At 44.9% G+C, this 23,776-nt stretch overlaps 2 protein-coding genes and 1 long non-coding RNA gene across 3 annotated transcripts; 2 read left to right on the forward strand and 1 right to left on the reverse strand.

Annotated features, from left to right (window-relative positions):
- Positions 1-7,653: 7,653 nt before the first annotated feature.
- On the reverse strand, positions 7,654-9,022 carry LOC128093305 (uncharacterized). Its single transcript, XR_008212391.1, has 2 exons — positions 8,106-9,022; positions 7,654-8,051 (listed from the first exon to the last, which is right to left on the reverse strand). It is a non-coding gene; the product is annotated as an uncharacterized LOC128093305 (long non-coding RNA).
- Positions 9,023-9,344: 322 nt separating this feature from the next.
- Positions 9,345-20,232, forward strand: LOC120417885 (uncharacterized). The gene is made up of 5 exons (XM_039580106.2): positions 9,345-9,786; positions 10,332-10,400; positions 10,465-10,524; positions 10,586-15,367; positions 19,820-20,232. Exons 1-5 carry the CDS (start codon positions 9,345-9,347, stop codon positions 20,230-20,232), a joined length of 5,766 nt encoding a protein of 1,921 aa, XP_039436040.1.
- LOC120417903 (cell cycle checkpoint protein RAD1) lies at positions 20,096-21,307 on the forward strand. Its single transcript, XM_039580133.2, has 2 exons — positions 20,096-20,382; positions 20,444-21,307. Exons 1-2 carry the CDS (start codon positions 20,233-20,235, stop codon positions 21,224-21,226), a joined length of 933 nt encoding a protein of 310 aa, XP_039436067.1. The 5' UTR covers positions 20,096-20,232; the 3' UTR covers positions 21,227-21,307.
- Positions 21,308-23,776: the final 2,469 nt, after the last annotated feature.

Genomic DNA, 23,776 nt, shown 5'->3' on the forward strand with positions numbered 1-23,776 from the left:
AAAAGTGGAAAGAGGAACGTCAAAAAGTGTGTGGTTGTGCTCTGTTTTGGTGTCTACCCCACCGACTAGACCGGGTAGATATCAGCAACCATCGACTATGTATAAGTGCAAGCATAAAATATGCTTGAACGCGCGAAGCGCCTACAGTTATGTGACCGCACGTGTGTGAGGTTGGTCTCTTGAAATGGTCGTTGACGTTGGCGCGCTCTGAAATATGTACCAGATAGGATAGCAGCTATAGCGTATCAACTAGAACAACCTCCTAGTAGATGATGATTATGGGGTCACGCGCGTAGTAAAAGTGAACGACTTGGAACTATTCTAGAATGTTTATTTCTGCGGTCGAAGAAAAGGGGTGTGTCGTGTCTTTTAAAGGATTTAAGGTGACATGAAAGCATGAAATAATCTTTAATAGGGTGAGGAACAGTCCGATCCGGGTTCGATTTTGATGAAAATCTTCTTTCGATTTTGCAGTAGATGGTATTCAAGTCTTACTCAATAAAAAATTCTATGCCTTATTCTCTATTCTCTCTCGGATTTTCCTTAAAATCTGACTTTTTTTAATCTTACAATACACAGTGGTCCAGATCGCAAAATTAAGTGGAAAATGGATTTTCCGAAAAATGGTGAAGTTATGGAGCTTTGGTCTCTTCAGAAGAGTTGTTGCATATGGAAAAGGGCAACTTTTGGTTTGGTTCAAAATTAGGGTGGTTCACGATTAGGGTGATTTTCGAAATCTAACTTCTCATGGATATTTTTAGGATTCTTTTTTTGTCTTTTAGAAACTTGTTGGGCTCTCAAATCCAAGCAACTTTGTCGGAGACACCAAAATTTTATCTCGCAATCTACGCCTTCTATGACCAAATTAAGAGAAAGCTTCTGAGCAAACCTTAAAAAATCAGTTTTTTGAGAGTAGCAATTCAGGGTTAAGTATTAGAGAAAAGTGATGTTCGGGGCACTTATAGCGCTCTGAAAATCGAACATTTTTATTTTTTGACAAGTCAATTAGGTTTTACACCGTGACGTCATTTGACAGCTCGTGTGCACTGTCGACGAATTTCCCCGAACAAAATCGACGACCGCATCAAACTGAGCTAAGTCCATGCAAACAGTGCACTCCTTTCTAACCTCCAAATCGAGTCGGCGTAAAACCTAATTTGGACTTAAGGGTGCAGGCCAAGGGTGGATGATACTGATGATACTCGTCGGTCGACGCCCAGGCGAGGAACATCCCGGAAGGAGCCCAACTACATCCGTAGTGCTGTTTGGCTCTGGTTCCTTGCAAGTGTCCTATTTTCTTACCTCCACGTTGGCTTGGTTTAGTCATCATGATGACAAGGTGTAACCTAGCTGGTGGCCTGTGGAAACGGCTCGTAAACCTTTGACCAGCGAGGGTCAGAGCCGAGACAGCTAGGAGAAAGGGGCGCGTCAAAGTGGGAAAGGGAAGTCATTTGTGATTGTAGACGGTATTGTTTTGATACGCAGTATGTTGAGTCAACTGCAGTGGATGTACCTGAAACATCGCACAACGGGGTTTCTCCTCTTTCCATTTGATTTGATGGTTTTTGGTTTTGATTTTATTAACTCTTGATTCTCTTAACTCTCAAAGTTTTTCCTTTCTATTTTACCAACTAATACTGCTGTAACAAACTGTCAGTTTTCCAGTTATTTCAGTTAGTAAGCAATGTCAATTCTATTTATCATTTGCCTTTTCTTTATTTATACTACATAAATTACTATCTTTCTTTTACTATTGATTCTTTACATAGCATATTTCCTTCACTGTCCATTGTTTTCAATCTTCACCATTTTCTTCAAACAAGTGAGGTTTGAGCCCTTACTCAATTTATGGAATGGTTAAAGGATTAACCCAAATATTACTATTGTACTTTTGGTAAACTTTTATAACATGCTTAGGACCAAAAATTGTAACAAAAAACTAATTTAATCCACCTATGTGGTTGGCGCCTTCCTCACTTTTTACCAACATTTGGTGATACGATGGGTTTGGACACCAATTCCATCTATTTCTCAATAAAAAAATACACAAATGTCACTTAAGCGGTCATAACTTGAGACTGAGCGTTGCCAGATCTTCAAACCTAACCAACGATGGGTCGGATGATGGATCCGGACATAGTTTACAAACATTTAAGTGAGATCCGGCTTCAAAAAAGTACATAAATATCACTTAAATGGTCATAACTTGAGACAGGGTTGCCAGATCTTCAATGTTTTGGACTCATTGGAAAGGTCTTTCAATTACCTAACCAACGATGAGTCGGATGATGGATCCGGACATCGTTTACATACATTTAAGTGAGATCCGGCTTCAAAAAAGTACATAAATATCACTTAAGTGGCCATATCTCGAGACAGGGTTGCCAGATCTTCAATGTTTTGGACTCATTGGAAATGTCTTTTTATTAACTAACTAACGATGGGTCGGATGATGGATCCGGACATAGTTTACATACATTTAAGTGAGATGCGGCTTCAAAAAAGTACATAAATATCACTTATGTGGTCATATCTCGAGACAGGGTTGCCAGATCTTCAATGTTTTGGACTCATTGGAAAGGTCTTTTAATAACCTAACCAACGATGGGTCAGATAAAGGATCCGGACATTGTTTACATACATTTAAATGAGATCCGGCTACAAAAAAGTACATAAATATCACTTAAGTGGTTATAACTCGAGACAGGGTTGCCAGATCTTCAATGTTATGGACTCGTTGGAAAGGTCTCTCGATTACCTAACCAACGGTGGGTCGGATGATGGATCCGGACATTGTTTACATACATTTAAGTGAGATCAAGCTACAAAAAAAGTACATAAATATCACTTAAGTGGTTATAACTCGAGACAGGGTTGCCAGATTACCAATGTTTTGGACTTGTTGAAAAGGTCTTTCAATTACCTAACGAACGATGTATAACATGATGATGTTTGGTTCAGTTTACTGCCATTTATTCAACATCCAAAAAAATGCGAAAACACATTTTTATACATAACTTTTGAACTACTTATCGAAACTTCAAACAATTCAATAGCACCGTATGGGACCCTAAACCAAGTCGAATGCGACTGGTTTGGTCAAAATCGGTTCAGCCAGTGCTGAGAAAACTGCGTGACATTATTGGTCACATACACACACACATACACACACACATACACACACATACACACACATACACACAGACATTTGTTCAGTTTTCGATTCTGAGTCGATATGTATACATCAAGGTGGGTTTTCGAGCTTTAAATAAAAAGTTCAATTTTAGAGCAGGATTATAGCCTTACCTCAGTGAGGAAGGCAAAACCGCGACAAAAGAAATAGCAACATATAAACACGACTCAACACTAGGAAAGATTTCAGGAGAAAACAATACACAGTAAAATAACAACTAGTTTTTGAATTCAAACTAAAAATAAAACAGTTTTTGCTTAAATGAAAGTTGATAGGCACACTTTAAATGGTTAGGCGCTTATACTTACATCAAACCCTACTTAATGTACCACCCCCGGCCGAGTTAAAATGCGTAACCGGAAAAGAAGGTGTGCATGCCTGGCACGAACACTCAAAGCGTGTTCTAGCGTGTTGCTCGTACTGACTCAGAGCAAGGGTGAGATGTAGGTGTAAGGGCAGTGCGTTTTCGTCGGGAACCTGGTGCATAAGATCGACCAACGCCCGTTCTTGCTCTGAAATTTGCGAATTGCGAATATTAGTTGTTGAACGATCCTCGGACCGTCTGGGATCGAACACAGTCCAACTGGGGTGAGAGGCAACCACGCTTACCACTTCACCGTCGGAGTCATAAAAACTCTTTTTTTATAAAAAAAATACTAGATTCTGCCTGTTAATGTATTTTTTTTTGACATAGGACTATGTCTTTACTTACTATACTGGGGGGCCAGTTCAAAATTTCGATCCCGAGCGTCACATTTAGCGAACGTTATTTCAAACGATAATATCTTCATCCAGACACATTGAAATTACATAATTTTTGGACCATTCGATTCGGAAAACATTCAGCAATTTTCTATAAAATTTTCCGAATTGCCGCAATAGTATAACTATTCAAACAATTGAATTTTTAAAATGCTTAGAATTTGCAAACAACGCGAACGATTTTGAGGGGAAAATCACCGCAGCAGCGGTGGTCGTCGACGATCGTGAAAAGAGGGGAAGTAGAGGCGAAGTAGAAGTATAAAACTACGTGCTACCCTCTCCACTCCACTTAGTTGCCACTGAGCTGCCTAACAAGTAAGGTCGGCCCGGTCGGCTCATAACTTTCAAAACCTCAGACGAGACAACAGCTACCAGCAGGAACAGCGCGCAGCAGCAGGGAGAGCGGAAGAACAACGCGAAAACCGAAGGAAAACTCTTCCCGATTTGAGAGCTGATCAGGACCAGGACCACATCTGCCGGATTGCCCGTGTTTGCCGGGTAAAATTGACGTGGCCACGAGCAAACTTCGATCTGGAGGGCCGCGACGGAGTGTGTGTTTATGTGCACACGTCGCGGCCTTGAAATTTGTTGTTTTGTTTCGTGCGCCGCATTGAGCTACCCGGTGAAATTTAAACAACCAGATCTGCAAAAAAAATGGCCCTTTTCAGGGCCACAAATTCATCACGAAGAGTGAAACATTGGAATTCGACCCGGAAAAGCATAATTTTTTTGCCATCATCGATTTTTAGTTTGGCTTGGCCACTCTTGCGCCAGATTACACACACACACGCTCTCTCTACATTCCCCCTCCTTCCCTTCTCCCTCACAGCGTACACACTCCCCGTTTGATGATGGTACACGCTGATTTGGTTCGATGCGTCGAGCTTCCCTTCCGCGGACGTTTGATTGATGTACCTAAAATGGTCTCGAACTCGAACAAAATTCAACCAACCCCGAGACCATTAACAACGGTAGAACAAGAGGCTCCCAAGAAACTAACAGCGGCTTGCCCAAATATGATTAGACAATCCGCGGGGAACACAGCCACGGTGCAGTCGAGGTGCCCTGTAAGATTCCCGCAACAAGCCATCGATTGATTCTGCGCAAAGGAATTCAACTTCATGCCCCCCTTCAAGCGCGTTTCCGTGATCAGCGCCCTGGAAAAGATCCTTAAGGTCATGTTTCCAGCCCTGGACAAGCTCACACCTGAGCGACCTCTACAGCAATCGCCCGCTTCTTGGGAAAATTTGTCGACGATGACTGCATCAGCCCGACCTGCATCTCGCAAAATTCCATCGCAACGCTACCAGCCGTCCAGCGCGAACGATTCGGTTCGACAAAGCAGCCGGCGATGACAAAGCTCAGCTGGTGGACGAGAAATCTGTAACGCCCAGGGAATCGATCGGCTGACCATGTCCCTGACCGATAACAACAACATCAAGGATTGCTGCTCTTTCAGGCGATTAAACCGGACGATTAAATGAGCGCAACCCGAACCACGTCCTCCGGCCGGATGTACTCCGCGATGCTGTCGATGTGGTAGCCAGCGTGCATGATCTGTTCTTCCTCCGGAGGGTAGACAGGTTTAACAGCCGCAGGTTTTGCAAAAGATTACAGTTCTTCCAGAGCCGTTCTTCGTTCTTCGTCGCCAGAGCCTATCCCTGAAAACAGCCTGATGAAGGCCACGTTCAGATTAGTTTTCACGTTTTGATAGTGCAGATTTTCAGAACATAAAAATTTTTGATGTATTTTTTCCAGAAATAAATAAAAACATCAGTTTTATTCACAGAATAAATATAATAAGTGCAGAAAATAAAATTTCTGCAGTTCCAATGCAAGATTTGACCACCTCAACCAGCTTGGCCTTGTTCAACGGAACGCTAGCGTTCTCCTGCAACAGCTTAATCATATCCTCCAACGCTTCCACTGGTAGTCCCTGCGGTCGGATCAATCAGCAGCTGTTGGAGTTGCTCCGCCGTGATAAATATCTCTCCGGCTAACAAAATCACCCTCTTGTCCCCTCCCTCCCTGGGTGCCGCAGAATTTCATTTCCGTCGTTGGTCATCGATCCTAAAAATCCAAGAGAAGAATAAACTGACTGTTTCAAGATTTGTTATGTTGAAGAAACTTACAAACATGTCCAGCGAGGTCGTTTGCTTCTGGATGATGAGCGAGCTGTCCGTGACAAGGCTTGGGCAGTCGTGTGACAGACCGTAGCCTTAGCCCTTGACCTGCCGAAACAGCGCCAGCGGGGAGATTTAGTTCTCGTGCCAGATGATGAGGAGGTACGGTTGTATTCTACTGGTGTAGGTGCGGTTTCATCCCAGTCCAGACCGAACCTGCTGGTGGCGGTTCGATCCACGCTCCAACGCTTCCACTGGTAGGCCCTGAGGTCGGATCAATCATCAGCTATAGGAGTTGCTCCGCCGTGATAAACATCTCTCCGGCTAACAAAATCAACCTCCTCCTTGTCCTGGATGCGGGCAATTTAAAGCATAATTTCCACTGCCGGATGTTCGACCGTAATCTCTCGCAGAATTTCATTTCCGTCGTTGGACAACACTATTCCACCAGCCAGATCAAACTAGCACCTCGAACCACTCGCAGGACGGCGACCCGATCCTAAAAATCCAAGAGAAAAATAAGCTGATTGTTTCAAAATTTGTTATTTTGAAGAAACTTACAAACATGTCCAGCGAGGTCGTTTGCTTCTGGATGATGAGCGAGCTGAGCTGTCGTCACAGATGATGAGGAGGTACGGCTGCATCGAGGGGGACGTCACTTCCGCGCTAACCGAGCGATAAAGCTTCCTTTTCAAACCTTTGCAGCGTTCACTTCACCTTTCCGCTTTAACTTGCTTTAACGCGCGTTAACCGCGATAACTTGCTTTTTGGCTTACCTTTTCTTGCGTTCTCGCATCACACTGCTCGATTTTTTTTGACAGCGAGAACTGTCAAGAGCAAATGACAGTTCTCGTTGTCAAATCAGTCGAGCAGTTTGTTTTGCTGAATTTTTCTCCGTCACCCGGACGGATGGGGGTAAAAAAACGGTGGCACCCGGAGTGGAGGAAGCAAGATTCTTGCCGCGTTGTGCTGGTCAAAAGGGACACTAGCGGCCAGCTCTAGCGAGTTGGTAGCTTCCGGATGGACACTCATGAAAACGGGAGTGTTCCGGGTTGCACGATGGGACCGGCGTTGGGTGCAAAGGGTCTGCCAACGATGCTGTACGATTATGAACCTGCTGAGGGCAAAACTGGGGGCGGCAAAGTCACACGAAAGGTGTTGAGGCCACTGATGCTGTGGGTTCTGGTCGATTCTTACGGTGCAAAAAAAATCCGTCTGAGCTGGATTAGTAGTAGCAATATCCGAACACGGGTCGGATGTCCTGTCAAAGCACCAACACAACCAAGCAGATACACCAGAAGATCCACGGTAGAGGAAGCGTCTGCATCGAGCTGCCGGAAGTGGTTTTACGTACGCTGGGATTGTCTTTACAGAGAAGAAAATTGTAACAAGCCGCGGATTGGTTTTCGTTACCATTTTTTATTATTTCAAAATGGCTTTACATTCAATAAAGTATTCAAAACTATTCTAGTAGTCGTCCCCTTTGCCCCCCAAGCGGCGGGCAGAAGCGGCGGCTTTTAACCGCAGCATTTAGACCTGCAAAGCTAATAAGCGTTGGAATAAAAAGTCCTCCGAAACTCCACCTAGAACTTTATTACTCTTTTTCTCGCCAAATGAGTCAAACTTTGGTGCATTTTCCTCTTCTGAATTGACCTGTCCACTCCAACGGCACCGGTTTCCCTTATAGGTTACAGCAGAACTCGCCGATGTTGTGGTCCAGACAAGCCATACGCTAAGCCGCTCGTCGACGTCATTTGTTGGGAGCTAGTTTGCTTAAACACCCGGAAAAAACACCAAACGGCACCGTCCACTGTGCCATCGGTCTCGTTGGACACTGCTCCCTACAGCCGCCGCCTTAAACTCCCGGTTCTCCTCTCGCAGCTCATTGTTGGACTTAGTTAGAAAATACACTTTCCGGGGAGTCGCACCAAAATGCCCAGATGTGGTGCCTTCCATCGATTGATTGCTAAGATCTGAAAAAAACATCAAATTAAAACTCAAACTCACCCGCTGAAAAGAAAACTTACACTTGAACTTTTTCTCCCCCAAGTTGCAGCTTGCCGGTCCAGTTGTGTTTGTCTCGTTGTAGCAAAACGCCGGCGCCGGTCATCCCATCGGAGTAAAGTTTTCCGACCTTTAACCAAAAAAAATCGCGACCTGCTTTGTTTTTGTTTTCTTTCTGCGGAAACTGCTTGAAAACTTATCAAAACAAATACCGAGTTGCCAAACTTGATCGAAAAACTGCTCGAGCTATGACAGCAGGGATGCAAGATCGTTTTCGCTTTGTTCAAAAGTCGAGCAGACGCTGGCCGCTTTAACTCGCTTTAACGCGCGTTAACTTGCGATAACTTGCTTTTAGGTGGCGTTATGTGAAAACTCGGCACGATGAGTAGCGTTGATGCTTTTCGAGCTCGTTTTTGTGCGTTTTAGTGTGTTATCGCGGAGTGACGTCCCCCTCGGGCTGCATCCTTGTGGCGTAGGCGCGATTTCATCCCAGTCCAGACCGAACCTGCTGGTGGCGGTTTTCTTCGGAGCGAGGTCCAACGAGCACAGCTTGATCAGTTGCGCCGAGAACTGCGGTTAGACAAACTATTTTGACCAACCTGGCTTCGGATAACCTGCTGCTGCCGGTTCCGGATAATCCCCGCCATCCGACTCGTCACGTACTCTGGCATGTTTATCACCGTAACCGGGTTGATATTCCATGGCGGCTCAGCAGCAGCAGCTCCTCCGAAGAAACTGCGAACGAAAACTTCCTCCTCCCCTCGACCTCTGCCGCCACCCCAGGTCGTGCAGGAGAAAATGTAAACAAATTTTGGGTTTGACAGCTCGAAACAGCTCATGATGTGCGAGAAGGCAGGGATGCCAAATGCACAGATTTGTATATAGTTTACAGACATTTGAGGTTGCGCCAGAATTTTTTTTTGGGTGCATAAACATTTTAATGTTTCTATTGTATGATTTTTTAAATGCAAATATTATTATTAACTTATTGTATAGTGCCAGGATAATTGCAAACGCTTTTGGTATGATTTTCAGCTTGATTTTGAATGTTCGACATGTGCACAGACTTTTATACGAAGCCTGTCCAGACAGACAGTTCTGAATAACAAAATGGCATCCCTGAAGATTTTGTAAACAAAATTTGATGCTACACGCTAATTGGGTTCGAAGCATTGGCCTTCCCCTCTTGGGATGTAAGATTCAAGTACCTAATCGCACATCATTTTGTGCTTCCAAACCCTACTGAACGTTGGCTTGGCAAGATGTCGAGGCATTTGAAGAAGGTGTACGATGCGGCTTTTCGGAAGCGGAAGAGAGAGCAGAGAGAGGAGGAGAGGCAGCTGGCGGATGAGCCTGCCGCGGTGCCAGTGGACAACGCTGAGCGCAGGGGGCGGAAGCGAGCTGCTGAAGGAGGTGGAGAGCACGGGGAGGATGATTCTGGTGCTGGACCGTCGGTGTCTAACATCGGAAAGCGGAGGAGGCAGGGACGAGAGGGAGGCAACCCGGGCGGGTCAAATGCGTCCGGCAGCACATCTGCCGAACGTATGAGACGGCTCCGGGAGAGGAGGAAGCGGACTGGACAAAATACGTTCGGTCGGAGCGACCAAGGAGGCGAGACCACGGATGATTGTTTCGTTGCTGGAAGGCGACGGCGTGGTGGACGGGGACTCGCGGACAATTTGGTAGCGGAAAATCCCGTGCACGGTAAGTTCTGACGTGATCAATGTTTGATGAAGTTAGAACCAGTTGGCTTGCGTTTAATATTTGCTTATAATTTTTGGGGTTATTCTATATCAACAAAATTTAACGAATGGTTTTACTAGCATTTGCGTTCATTCTTAAAATTGAAACTTAAGTTTTCAGCGTAAGGAAAAAAATCAAATACACTAGAGTTCCGTTTTACGCTGCCCCCGTAAATGATCCCTTGTTCAACGCACCCTGATTTAAACTCAAAACCATTTGTGCCAGAACTCAAAAACAAGAAACCTCCAAACTTAAACTACAAAATAACGCTTCCCAATTTGCGCACTCTCCTCGTTTATGTCCTCAAATAAAATAACGCAAATGGGGGTTTTAGTTTTAGTGCAGTACGAACCGACAACTTGAGAGGCATACCAATTTTGTGAACAGATTTTAGCACCTTTTAGGGGGAATTCTGAGAGTGCAATTATAATGAATAATGCAAAGTTTATGCGATTTTTCATTTAAATTTTCAAATTCTCACAGTAACTATATATGTAACTTTTTAGGGATTTCTCCGCCCATGGAGGCAGACGCAATAAGCCTCCATGATCCGGTGGTGCAGATTGATGAAGAAGGTGAGACGTTAAACACATTGTGTTATTGTGAAAAATTTACTAAACATGCAAAATAACTTTTTAGAAATGCCATCAAATTCTGCACCAAGTCAGTCGGATAGCATTTCAGATGGGGCAAGCCAGGGTAGGTCTTTAAATTTATGCGAAGTTTTCGAGGTTTGGGTCAACTCTATCGTGTTTCACAGAGCCAGGTCCTCGCAATGCAAGCAGACCGAACTACGACAGGGCCACTCTTGAGTTCCGTAAGCTTTTCGTTGAGAACTCGTTTGGTGCTGTGTGCAGCGTTTGCGACAGACTTTGGTTCAAGAACGACTTGAAGCCCATCACTGAAGCTGGAGGAAATGTACTGGTACAAGCCGGCGACTTTGATTCAACCGAAGGTTTCATGGTGTGCCAAACCTGCAACAGCAGCTTGAATCGTGGAAAGGTCCCAACCCTGTCCAAAAGCAACGGATTTGTTTACCCGCCGATACCACCGGGTCTTCCCAAACTGGATATGATCAGCAAGCGGCTGATTTCTCCCCGTTTCATCTTTCTGGTGATTCGTCGTCTGTGTCATGCTTTGGGCAACTATGGTATCATTGGGCAGGTGATCAATGTGCCGGTAGACGTTGAGGAGATGGTTCGGGTTCTTCCTCGCGATCTTGATAATGACTGTGCGATTAATGTGAGCTTCAAGAAGCACACTGCACACAAATCGAGCCATTACTCGGGGTGGGTTTGCAAGGGGACTGTTTATGCTTGGCTCAAGTATCTCGTAACTACTCCGTTGTATAAACGTGAGGGCATTACTTTTGACGAAGAACGATTGAATGCGTTCGGAGCAGATCCACAGGAGGGTCCCTCGCGGGCGGAAGAAGCAATGCCACTGGATATCATCGAAGATGAAGCCGAGCTGTTGGCTAGCATGCAACAAACTGCGATGTGGAACGAAGACATGTACCTGGAGCTTTGCCCTACCATGAACCGAATGCCCTCGAGTATTTTGTACGATGAGAATGCCGAGGAGTTGAGTAATCCCGACATATACTATGGGTTCCCGACAACGATCAAGCTAGGCGTACAAGCTACTGTGTTCAACAAGGCGAGCAGTGAAGCTAGGCGAGCTGACAGGCGGGGTGCTCGTCCAGATCACATTCTGGCCATGGCCATGAAGGTGTTATACTGCCGTATGATTGAAGGGCTCAAATGCCACTTCAAATCTGTGGGAACAGATAACGTCACACGTGCCCAGCTCAGCGATCCAGAGTTCCAGAGGAATATGATGGAGATTGGCTTGGCTTTCTTCAAAGGGATACCGAACTCTGTGCAGTACTGGCAAGGACGCAAACAGGACCTCTTCGCCATGATTCGACAGTTGGGTAAACCAACAATGTTTCTCACCTTGAGCGCCAGTGAAACTCAATGGGAAGAACTGTTGAAGGTGCTGCACAAATTGTCCAGTGACTACGATGACCTTGAATTGGCCGACCCGCTGTCGGAGTTAAGCGCGTTTCAAAAGGCAAAGTTGGTCGTTGAAGATCCTGTGACGTGTGTTGCATACATCGACAAGCTTGTTGACGTCATAATGCGCATCTTGAAGTCCAAACGGTTCAGTCCATTTGGTAAATACTACGTTGTGGATTACTTCAAGCGGATCGAGTTTCAACAACGTGGTAGCGCGCATGCCCACATCATGCTCTGGTGTGCAAACGATCCTCGTGAGGACGTTTCCGAGGACATGCCCGCCACCATTGAAATGATTAACACTCTCTGCTCCATCGATGCCTTCCGTTGGTTGGGACCACTGCTTGGCAAGAAGCAAGAGCACGCTCACACACGTACATGTTACAAACACAACGATAAACGTTGTCGTTTCAACATTCCGTACTGGCCGATGAACGAGGATCGGGTATTGGTGCCCCTTCCGGCTGATGACAGTCGTCGTTCTGCACTGAAGAAACGTGCTCTCGAGTTTCGTGAGATTCTGGAAACGAAGACTTTCGAAACTCTCGAAGACTTTCTGGCCGATTGTGAGTGTACCGAGGAATACTACCTCGAAGTGATTCGTGCATGGCTACAGCGACCAGCGTTCTTCTTCAAGCGTCCGATGAATCAGCTCTACATGAATCCATTCAACGTTTGGATTGGCGGTGTACTTCGCTCCAACAGTGATCTGCAGTTCATCATGGACGAGTACTCGTGCGCCTCTTATTTGGTTGATTACGTCAACAAGACAAATCGAGGCATCAGCGCGTTTCACCGAGAGCTTCTCGAGCTGCAGGAGCAGTATCCCGACTACGACTATCAAGGCTTGCTGAAGAAGTTGGGCGTGAGAGTACTCAACAGTGTTGAGATGTGCTCACAGGAAGCAGCGTGGATCTTGCTCCGGTTACCAATGTCCGAAGCAAGCCGGAAAATCGAATTTGTGCCGACAATGTGGCCAAATGAGAGAACCCGATGCCGGAAGCGATACCAGCAGATGGACAACGAGGGACTCGACGACGACTCAACGGACGTGTGGACCAGAAACATCGTCCAGAAGTATGAGGACCGCGATGGATTGGAGGATGTGTGCCTGGCTGATTTCGTCGCATGGTATGCACCGATGAAAAGCACCAAAAACAGCTACAAGCTGCGAGGCACTGCCAAAATCCTGCGATGGCGAGGATACCCGATGAGCGAAATGGTCGAGTACAAGCGAGAGGCAGTGCTCCTGTTTTTGCCGTTCCGGAATGAACGAGTCGACCTGCTGGACCAGAACAAATTCCTCCAATTGTACGATTCGCATGAGACAGAGCTCATCGCGAAACGTAAGGAATACGATTGTGAGTTGAATTTGGAGCAGACCGTTGAGGAATACCTCCGAATAATCGCACAGGAAGGCGACGGCGAGCAAGAGAGAGCCGCCACGGAGAAGCACAACGAGTACGTGAGGAGCATCGACATGCAGCCAAACAACGATGACATCGAAAACCTGCCGACTTCTGCACTGCGAGCGATTGTGAAACAACGTTCGAATGTCATGCCAAAAGCTGACTACTGTGCCTGGATGCGGCAGGCTAACGAGAAGCAGCGCATGTTGATCCTCCACATCATCCATCGACTGACGAGCTTTGATCCTGAAATGCCAGCGATGCAGATCTTCCTGACTGGACCAGCGGGTAGTGGTAAAACGTTCACACTGCGTCTGATGATGGAAACCTATAACCGGTACAGCCAAGGTCACAACTCTCGCAACAACGCGTATATTGCATGTGCGTCGACAGGCAAAGCCGCCGTTAACATTGACGGTGTTACGGTCCATCGTGCCTACCGCATTGCAATATCGCGCCAGAGTGACTCAAAGCTTAGCCCTGAATGGCTGCAGACGTACCGAAATGAATTCCGAAACGTGAAGCTCCACATTGTAGATGAAGTTAGTATGCTTAGCGCAGGTAACTTCAGAACAATGCACATACGTTTGCAGGATATTCATTTGGACCACCTTCACCCATTCGCTAACCAGAACGTTACGTTTACCGGAGATTTACATCAGCTGAATCCAGTCAATGCTTTACCAATCTATAAGGCTCCGAGAAATTCGATTGGTGGATCTTGGCTGTGGGATTACATCCGACTGTACGAGTTGGATCAGGTCATGCGTCAGACCGATGTGGTGTTCTCCACCATCCTCACCGCGATTGGCGAAGGCAAGAAACTGACGGATGAACAGAAGACGTTGATCGAGAGTCGGTTCAAGTCAGTGGAGGACTGCCAACGGGAAGCTCCCAACGCCGTTTGGCTGTTCCATCAAAACGTTGATGTCGATCGATTCAACAGAGAAGCGTTGAGTGGGCTCGAGGGTCTGGACTGTCTTGCCGACGATATGATCACAGGTCACAGCACATCCGCTCAGGCAACCAGTGCACGAACGAAATTACATAAAATGAGCACAGCCCAAACGAGTGGGCTGCCATATATGGTTCGTTTTTGCATTGGAAAGCCCTACATGATCACTACCAACATCGATGGCGATGATAATCTGGTAAACGGAGCAATCGGCGAGCTGAAGTATGTGGAGATGCGGGAAAACGACGCCGGCGAAGAAGTGATCTACAGACTCTGGTTGCAATTCGATACGGAGAAAATCGGAACCATTGCAAGATCTAAGGCGCAGGCAGTCGTTAACGCCCGACCCCATCTCCTGCAGCAGGATTGGACCCCCATCACGAAGCAGCACGTGAACATCGCTCTTGGAGGTACGATCAAATGCAAGCGGATTCAATTTCCGATTGCGAGTGCCTGTTCCATGACAATCCACAAGTCACAAGGTGGAACTTTCTCCAAGGTCGTTTACCAGTACAGTCGCTCGCAGGAGCAAAGGCTGGTGTACGTTGCTTTGTCACGGGTTACTTCGCTGGAAGGACTCTACTTGACCTACGCGGACAATCCCTCCCTAGATCCGTCTAAGGAAAAGCCTGTGTTCCACCACGCCAAGGCAAACAACTCTCCAGCGATGCGTGAGTTGCGGGACGAATACAAGCGCTTGAGGAATAACCGTTATCGAACGATCGGAGACGATTTTTCTGAGGTGTTGGCGAGTAGTGGACCAGCATGCACCCTGATGACAATCAACGTCCAAAGCTTGAGCGCTCATCACCAGGATATATCGATCGATTCCATACTGACCAGTGTAGACTACTTGGCCCTAAGCGAGACGTGGTTGGATGATAACTCCTCGGTCGAGATTGAAGGCTACACTTGTGTTGTCCAGTCCAAAAGGGATGACGCAAGATCTGGCGGTGTGGCAATTTATCGAAAGACGACGACCAAAACCAGCATGGCAGTCCCGTATACTCCCGAATTGGTGAGTCAAGATCGAGACGAACTTTTCGGTGTGGCAGATAAATACGGTGACGTTTGCGCTGCTACAGTGGATGTGATGGGCACTGAGGTACTGCTGTTCTCGGTGTACATCATCCCAGGAACCACACTGAAGCAGAAAGGTTGGTTTTTGGCACGGAAGTTGCTCCAGACTGCCCGCACTGGTTTGCCAATGGTAGTAACCGGTGATTTTAATGTCGACGTTTCCAAACGAGAAAATGTCGAATTCATTAAGTTTATGGGCGAGCACTTCCAACTATCCTTAGCTAACGACGTGAGACAGACGACCACAAATCGTGGAACGGTCCTTGATCTCACATTTACCAGAGGCATACATGTGGCGAGCAATTCGCGGTATGTATGCTATTTTGACGAAGAACTTCGTCTTAGGGCTCTATACAGGGTAGCAATCCAAAATTTCGCGGAGCGAAATGTAACGAAAAGAAATTAAACGCGACTGCAAGATTTGCAACAATAATATCTCAACTCCTGTTCAACACACGTAAAAGTGGTACCCACCAAACGAAAGGGGAGATTTCAAGCTTTCTTACTATACCTAATTAATGTCCATGAAATTTAGTTGAAGCACTTAAAAACTGAGTTTAAATTAATAAAACTGCTTCCACACAGCAAGCAAGCATGCACACAACACACACACGTGCACACTCTCTCTATTGACTCCGCCCCCAAAGCCTTGCCTGCGTTTGGCCTTGACACAATTTGGCGATTCTTTCCTTTTGTGCTGCTGCTTCGCCAAACGCCAAAACGATTTGATATAAAAGGAGGTGCCGATCCAAAATCAAGGCAAATCAATTTTGGACGCCGACCTGGAAGGAGCTACTGCTGCTGCTGATGCGGGACCGAGGAGGAAACCAGCCACGAGGAATCCACGGACGACGTTGCCATGGAGATTTTGCGGGACGGAACCAAGGAAGGACGCGCGGGGTGACGGATTTCACAGCTCGAGGCGCCCGGTTGAGGAAGCGGCCAGATTCCGTGCATCGTGTTACCATGGAGATTTTGCGGGACGGAACCAAGGAAGGACGCGAGGGGTGACGGAATCCACAGCTACTCAGAAAGCTGCTCTCTCTTTGACAAATTTGACATTTCGGCAGTAGTACCAACCACTTGAAGTGGCCGGAGTCCCCGGGGATGTTCCGAAAAGGGGACATTTGCGGAAACATAAGAGTTGGGGCAATATGGGTATCAAACTTTAGGATCAAACTTTAGGGTTTTTGATACTGGACATGAAATTTGACATTTTGTCAGCAGTGGCCACCACCTGGAGTGGCCGGAGGCCCCGGGGATGTTCCGATAGGGGGACATTTGCGGAACTGAAAGAGTTGGGGCAATATGGGTATCAAACTTTAGGGATTTTGATACTGGTCATGAAATTTGACATTTTGTCAGCAGTGGCCACCACCTGGAGTGGCCGGAGGCCCCGGGGATGTTCCGATAAGGGGACATTTGCGGAACCGTAAAAGTTGGGGCAATATGGGTATCAAACTTTAGGGTTTTTGATACTGGACATGAAATTTGACATTTTGGCAGTAGTGGCCACCACCTGGAGTGGCCGGAGGTCCCGGGGATGTTCCGATAAGGGGACATATGCGGAACTGAAAGAGTTGGGGCAATATGGGTATCAAACTTTAGGGTTTTAGATACTGGTCATGAAATTTGACATTTTGTCAGCAGTGGCCACCACCTGGAGTGGCCGGAGGCCCCGGGGATGTTCCAATAGGGGGACATTTGCAGAACCATAAAAGTTGGGGCAATATGGGTATCAAACTCTAGGGATTTTGATACTGGACATGAAATTTGACATTTTGGCAGTAGTGGCCACTACCTGGAGTGGCCGGAGGCCCCGGGGATGTTCCGATAAGGGAACATTTGCGGAACCATAAAAGTTGGGGCAATATGAGTATCAAACTCTAGGGATTTTGATACTGGACATGAAATTTGACATTTTGGCAGTAGTGGCCACCACCTGGAGTGGCCGGAGGCCCCGGAGATGTTCCGATAAGGGGACATTTGCGGAACTGAAAGAGTTGGGGCAATATGGGTATCAAACTTTAGGGATTTTGATACTGGACATGAAATTTGACATTTTGGCAGTAGTGGCCACAACCTGGAGTGGCCGGAGGCCCCGGGGATGTTCCAATAGGGGGACATTTGCGGAACCATAAAAGTTGGGGCAATATGGGTATCAAACTCTAGGGATTTTGATACTGGACATGAAATTTGACATTTTGGCAGTAGTGGCCACCACCTGGAGTGGCCGGAGGCCCCGGGGATGTTCCGATAAGGGGACATTTGCGGAACTGAAAGAGTTGGGGCAATATGGGTATCAAACTTTAGGGTTTTTGATACTGGACATGAAATTTGACATTTTGGCAGTAGTGGCCACTACCTGGAGTGGCCGGAGGCCCCGAGGATGTTCCGATAAGGGGACATTTGCGGAACCATAAGATTTGGGGCAATATGGGTATCAAACTTTAGGGTTTTTGATACTGGTCATGAAATTTGACATTTTGTCAGCAGTGGTCACTATCTGGAGTGGCCGGAGGCCCCGGGGATGTTCCGATAAGGGAACATTTGCGGAACTGAAAGAGTTGGGGCAATATGGGTATCAAACTTTAGGGTTTTTGATACTGGACATAAAATTTGACATTTTGGCAGTAGTGGCCACTACCTGGAGTGGCCGGAGGCCCCGAGGATGTTCCGATAAGGGGACATTTGCGGAACCATAAGATTTGGGGCAATATGGGTATCAAGCTCTAGGGTTTGTGTGTTGTGTCTTTAACACATGGTTCAGAATGACTCTTTGTAATAAATTTTATAGTTTGCAAAATATTTCTTGAAAATTGTTCAATGCCGGAAGTTTAACAGAAAATTGATGAAATGATTTCATATCAACTGGCCCGAAAATTTTGCCATCACGATTAGCTAAAGAAGCGTTTGAAAGTTTTAATTGTTATCAATGTGTGTGTGTGTGTGTGTGTGTGGTCCAATCCAATACCCGCTAACCGGTAGCGAAATTATGGGAAAGTATAATTTGTATCAGACTTTGTATATGCCGAATGCTGATACAACTTATCTCAGTCCCGGGTATTAGGTGGTGATAGCCCTCGCGCTGCTTCCAACGACCCATTTCAGAATGGCAGAGATCCTAGCGGCCCAATTCCGAGGTCGTTGGGCATTGTCCGGCCCCGCCTTAACATAGAAGCAAGCACCAGACGGATCCTTGATCTATCTTAAGACTCCCAATCCCTTCAGGCAAATCAGGGATCAGAGCGTATTTAATATGAGGAGAATATACAACATGTTTCATAACCTTCAGATGGCCGACTGGTTAGAGTCCCAGACCATCAATCCAAAGGTGTGAGTTCGAATCCCACCTAATTCAAGTTTCGTTTTTGTTCGTATTCAATGTTACAATTCCTGATTCCAAATTTCAAGGGAACCAACCGGGATTTGATCCCTGAACCTTCTGCTTGTGAGGCAGAAGCCGTAACCATTCAGCCACGGAGCCGGTTGAAAGTTTTAATTGTTATCAAACGTCAAAATACCATGAGACCATCCTTGAGCAAAAATAAATAGATCTTACGAAATAACTATTTCGTGATTGATTTTGTGGCCAAGAAACGCAAATATTAAAAACTCTAAAAATTTCATTTACTTTTGTGTTCGAAGTTCTTCGTCATGATGGTTATGCCTGTAGGATTACCACTGCACCTTTTTCCTACCACAGATCCATGCTGTCTGTACTACGAACTGAAGAACCCGAGCCATCTCAGTTGCATTGATCCATAAACGTTCAAAGCCGGACACGACGATATTATCATCGGATTTTACAAGAAGAAATTGAAATGTAAATTACCAGTTACACCTACACTAACACAAACTCACAAATGAACTGTAAACTCATTAATTTAAGTATACCAGAAAACTTTTGTAAACACTAACTAAACACACTGACCCTTCCCCCCCCCCAAACATTAACATCACTACATCAGGAACCAAATGAAATGTAAATATTACTTTAAGAAGCAGAACAATATTGTACTACACACTAAAACCTACCCAACAACCGCCCCTTCCCCTCTTCCACCCACTCCTTCTATTTCTCGCTTTATTCATATATTGAACTTATTTAATGATTCATTCAACCATCATCAATTGTTTATTAACAGGAAACCATCCCCCCGCCCTCTTGGAACACCGCTGATGGACCCAGCCAGGATCAAGCCTAATCTCATTTCTTTATTCCAGGGCAAAAATTAAACGGTCCTTTTCAGGACCACCAAAACATTCACGAAAGAGTTATTCTGCAATCTTCCAATCAAGCAAAATAAAATAATCTGGTTTTACATTTCACTATCAATCCGAAAACATCAGCAATCTTAATAAAAATTTAAGGCCCTGTACTGTCCTATGTCTTTCGGTTATGTCTCTGACATACCATCTTGAACTTTTTTTTTTGAATACTTTTATTCAATCTTGTTTGTTTTTATTTCTTGATTTCCATCGTTTCCCACTGCATTTTTAATGTTTTTCCATATTTCTCCTTCCAGTCCCCAAAGAGCACCTCCTCGAGCTAGAATCCCTCTTTGGCCGCGCCCTGCTCAACCGCACCCTCGAACTGGTCTACGGCAAGAAGCCCATCAAGCTTTACCGCACACCGGACTGCGTCGGCCAGCTGTACGAAGTGCCGGGTTCCGAATTTGCCGTCGTGTACAAGATCTTCCCCGGTATCAACTACTGCACCTGTAAGTCGTACCGCTTCTGGGTGCTTCAACAACGCCACCAAGCACTGTGCAAGCACCTTTTGGCGAGCCGGCTGGCCCCACTCGTGGACCGGGTCATCACGGAGGAGATCACCCAGCAGGCGTACCTGGAGGTGAAGGCTGCGCTCATCAGGGAACGATTAAAGCCTAGTGAGGGTCGGGTGGACGCTGGGGAGGGAACTTCGCGCCAGAAGCCGTAAATGCTCAACACGAAGCTGCTGTTTGAAAAGGGAATTGTTCTCAACCGGAAAATGCTGACCCAGTCGCAGTTTTCGCAGATTCAGTTCCAGGCCGTGCTGAATCACTACGGGACGTTCTACAGCATCATGAAGGCGATACACTTTGTGGACGTAAGTTTGGTTGTTGAGTTGAGTTCGTTCAATAACTGACTAACCTTGAATTTCTTTTCAGAACGTGACCGTCCAACTCACCAGCGACGGCGTCAAGATCATCGCTGAGGAGGCCAAGAGCGTCCAAGCGACGGCGTACATCATGAAGAACTGCTTCTCCGAATACAAGCTCATCCTACCCAGGTCCACCGACGATGACGACGAGGACGGCCCGTGCACCTCGTTCGGTCTCAACCTCAAAGTCTTCACCGACTGCCTGAGCATGTTCCTGGGCGGAGATTACGACTCCAGCCTTAAACTGCTCCACAAAGGCGAAGGAGCACCGCTAATCGTGGTCTTGGAGCAGCACGGCGAGGACGACCTCGTCACGGAGTGCTCCGTCAAGACGATGGAACCGCTAGAAGTGCTCGACTTTGACTTTGAAGACGCTCACGTGTTCAGCCGGGTCAACATCAAAGCCCCGGATTTCTTCGCCCTGCTAAGTGATCTGGATCGCTTCTGCGAGGAGATCGAGATCAACCTTTCGCCCAACAACTTCCGACTGATCACGCTCGGAGAGTTGCACAACGAGTCCAACTTTGAAATCACCAACAGCAGCGACATGCTGATTTCGTTCAACTGTACCGCGACCAGCACCAATCGCTACAAGGCTGCCCACTTCCGGCTCGTCATGAAGACGTTGGCGCTCGGGTCGAAGATTGCGCTGCGAACCAACAAGGACGGGCTGCTGGGGATGCAGGTGCTGATTGAAACGGGGGACAATGCGCAGATGTTTGTGGAGTACTTTATAATGCCGCTTTGTGAAGGGGATGAAACGATGGCGGAAGAGGATACGGTGATTTGAGGGAGGGGAAATTACTTGGTGTTCATTTGAGAATGAACGTATCATTGTGAATTTGAATAAAATAAATTTCTACCTCGTCTATGGAAGCTGTTTTATTTTACTTACGAGCAAGCTGGAATTCAAATCAGGAATTTTTCTGGTACTTTTGTACCCGACCCTCTCCGATTTCAATGAAACTTTTTAGAAATGTTATCCTAGGCCTATATAAGCCATTTTTGTGTATATGGAGCCAATTGTACTCGAAAATGACATTTGAGAAGGGCGTAAGTAATTTGAATATTTTTGTATTTTGTAACTCAAGAAATACTGTAACTCAAAGCCGTTGCATCGCACCAAAAAGTGGTCAAAGACAAACTTGTAGGAAATTGGACGGGCTTTCTGTTAAAAATACACTGAAAGAAAAATACACGCCGATTCTATGAGAATTTTCAATTTTTATGTTTAAAAGTTAAATTTAAAGGTGATGTCACGATTTTTTTTCGTTCAAAATTTTTGAGGAAATAGCCTAAGATGTATCAAAAAGACTCATGAAAAATTCAGGATGGTATGTCTCTCCTAAAAAATTACAAAAATCATTTACTAAAACTGTTTTTTTGAGAAGTGGTCTAAACGTTAAAATTTTCAAAAACCGATAGTGGGAATTGATTCCCCAGACAATTTTACATAAAAGTTTCCATATTGACCATTGTCCTATGTCCAATCCTTGTGAAGATACAGCGATTTTAAAAATAAAAATGTTGAAAAATTAGGTTTTTTGGTGATTTTTGGCAATTTCTATATGACAGACTTGATTTTTCAGTCTCGTAAATATTTTTAACGGAAAGCTCGTCCAATTTCCCATAAGTTTGCCTTTGACAGCATTTGAATTGGATGTATGGGTTTACAAATATAAGCTTAATCACTTTGCTCATAACTGAAAAGAGTATATTTTTTCATTGTGGTAGAAACCGGGATAGTAAATAAGCTTACGTAAATATTAAAACGAGTCAAATTGTAAAGCTGTGAAAAATGTAAAATCAAGACAAACATTTCAAAAGGGCGTAATATTGAATGTTTGGCCCGTTTGAAATGTTAGTCTTGATTTAAAATTTTTAAAAATACGTTTTTCGAAAACATCGGAAAATTTCACGAATGTTTCATATTTTAACATTGTAAATCGGACCATTAGTTGCTGAGATATCGACATTAGAAAATGGTGGGTTGTTTGGGTGAGACTTAGAAAACATCAATTTTCCTGTTTTTTTAACCTTTGCATGGCAATATCTCAGCAACTAAGGGTCGTATATTTTTTTTAAAGGTGGGCAAACATGGGCACTAATTTTAAAAAATGAAAAACTGCGACTATTTTTCAAAAAGTTACCTAAAAATGGCTATAACTTGAAAACGGTGCACTTTATCAAAAATTCACTTAAGTACTTTTTGATTGCAAATTCGGTTTTACATCGAAAAATGAAGTTGAAAAATGTTTGCGACCAATATTTCGATTTTTTTAAAAAATCTGTATTAATTCAAAAAATCATAACTCGGTCAAAGATTCTTCGCCCATTCTGGAAAATTTCTGAAAAGTTGGCATTTGATGTCCTCTAAAACATATCAAAAAAAATATTAAAAAAAAATTGTGTTTTTTTTGCAAAAGTTTTAGTGACAAAAAGTGAAATTAAAAATCAGCAAATTTACCGTGTATCATTTTTTCAGTGTAGTCCATATCCATACCTACAACTATGCCGAAGACACCAAATAGATCAAAAACTCCCTTCAAAAGATACAGATCTTTGATTTTTTACATATCATTTTTGTATGGACAGCTGCCAAATTTGTATGGAAAATTATATGAACGAACTAATGATGCAAAATGGCTTCTTTGGGCATACCGAAGGCACCAAAAAAGTTTCAGCCGGATTATAAAATACAAAAATTAAAATTAAAGAAAAAAGACCGATTCCGTAGAGAACTGCTCATTAGGGTGTAATATGGTTGTATGGAAAACATAAAGTTGTCCAAATTTGGCTAGCACAGCAACTTTTCGGTTCCTTAAAGGGTCCTTAACAACTCCCCAAAGTTTGGGAACGATTGGTTTAGTCCTCACTTTGCGCAAAGCAATTCAATTTTCCATACAAATTTGCATAGGAAAAATCATTTTTTTGAATTTTGATATTTAAAAAATCCACGTTTCACGCTATATCAAAACCGGATTAATATTCGGATGCTCTGGAATGTGCTCTACAACTTTCCCCAAGAGAGTATGGTGCTAACTTACTCCTGAAAGAAGATACAGCGTCCTCAAAACTCGTCTAAAACGTGATTTTTGATCAAAAAACACGTTTTAGACGAGTTTTGAGGACGCTATATCTTTTTATAGGAGCAAGTTAGCACCATACTCTCTTCGAGAAAGTTGTAGAGCATATTCCGGAGCATCCGAATATGAATCCGCTTTTAGTATAGCGTGAAACTTGGATTTTTTAAATATCAAAATTCAAAAAAATGATTTGTCCCATACAAATTTGTATGGAAAATTGAATCGCTTTGCGCAATGTGAGGACTAAACCAATC

This window comes from Culex pipiens, chromosome 3 (genome assembly GCF_016801865.2).
Source record: "Culex pipiens pallens isolate TS chromosome 3, TS_CPP_V2, whole genome shotgun sequence".
NCBI lineage: Eukaryota > Metazoa > Arthropoda > Insecta > Diptera > Culicidae > Culex > Culex pipiens.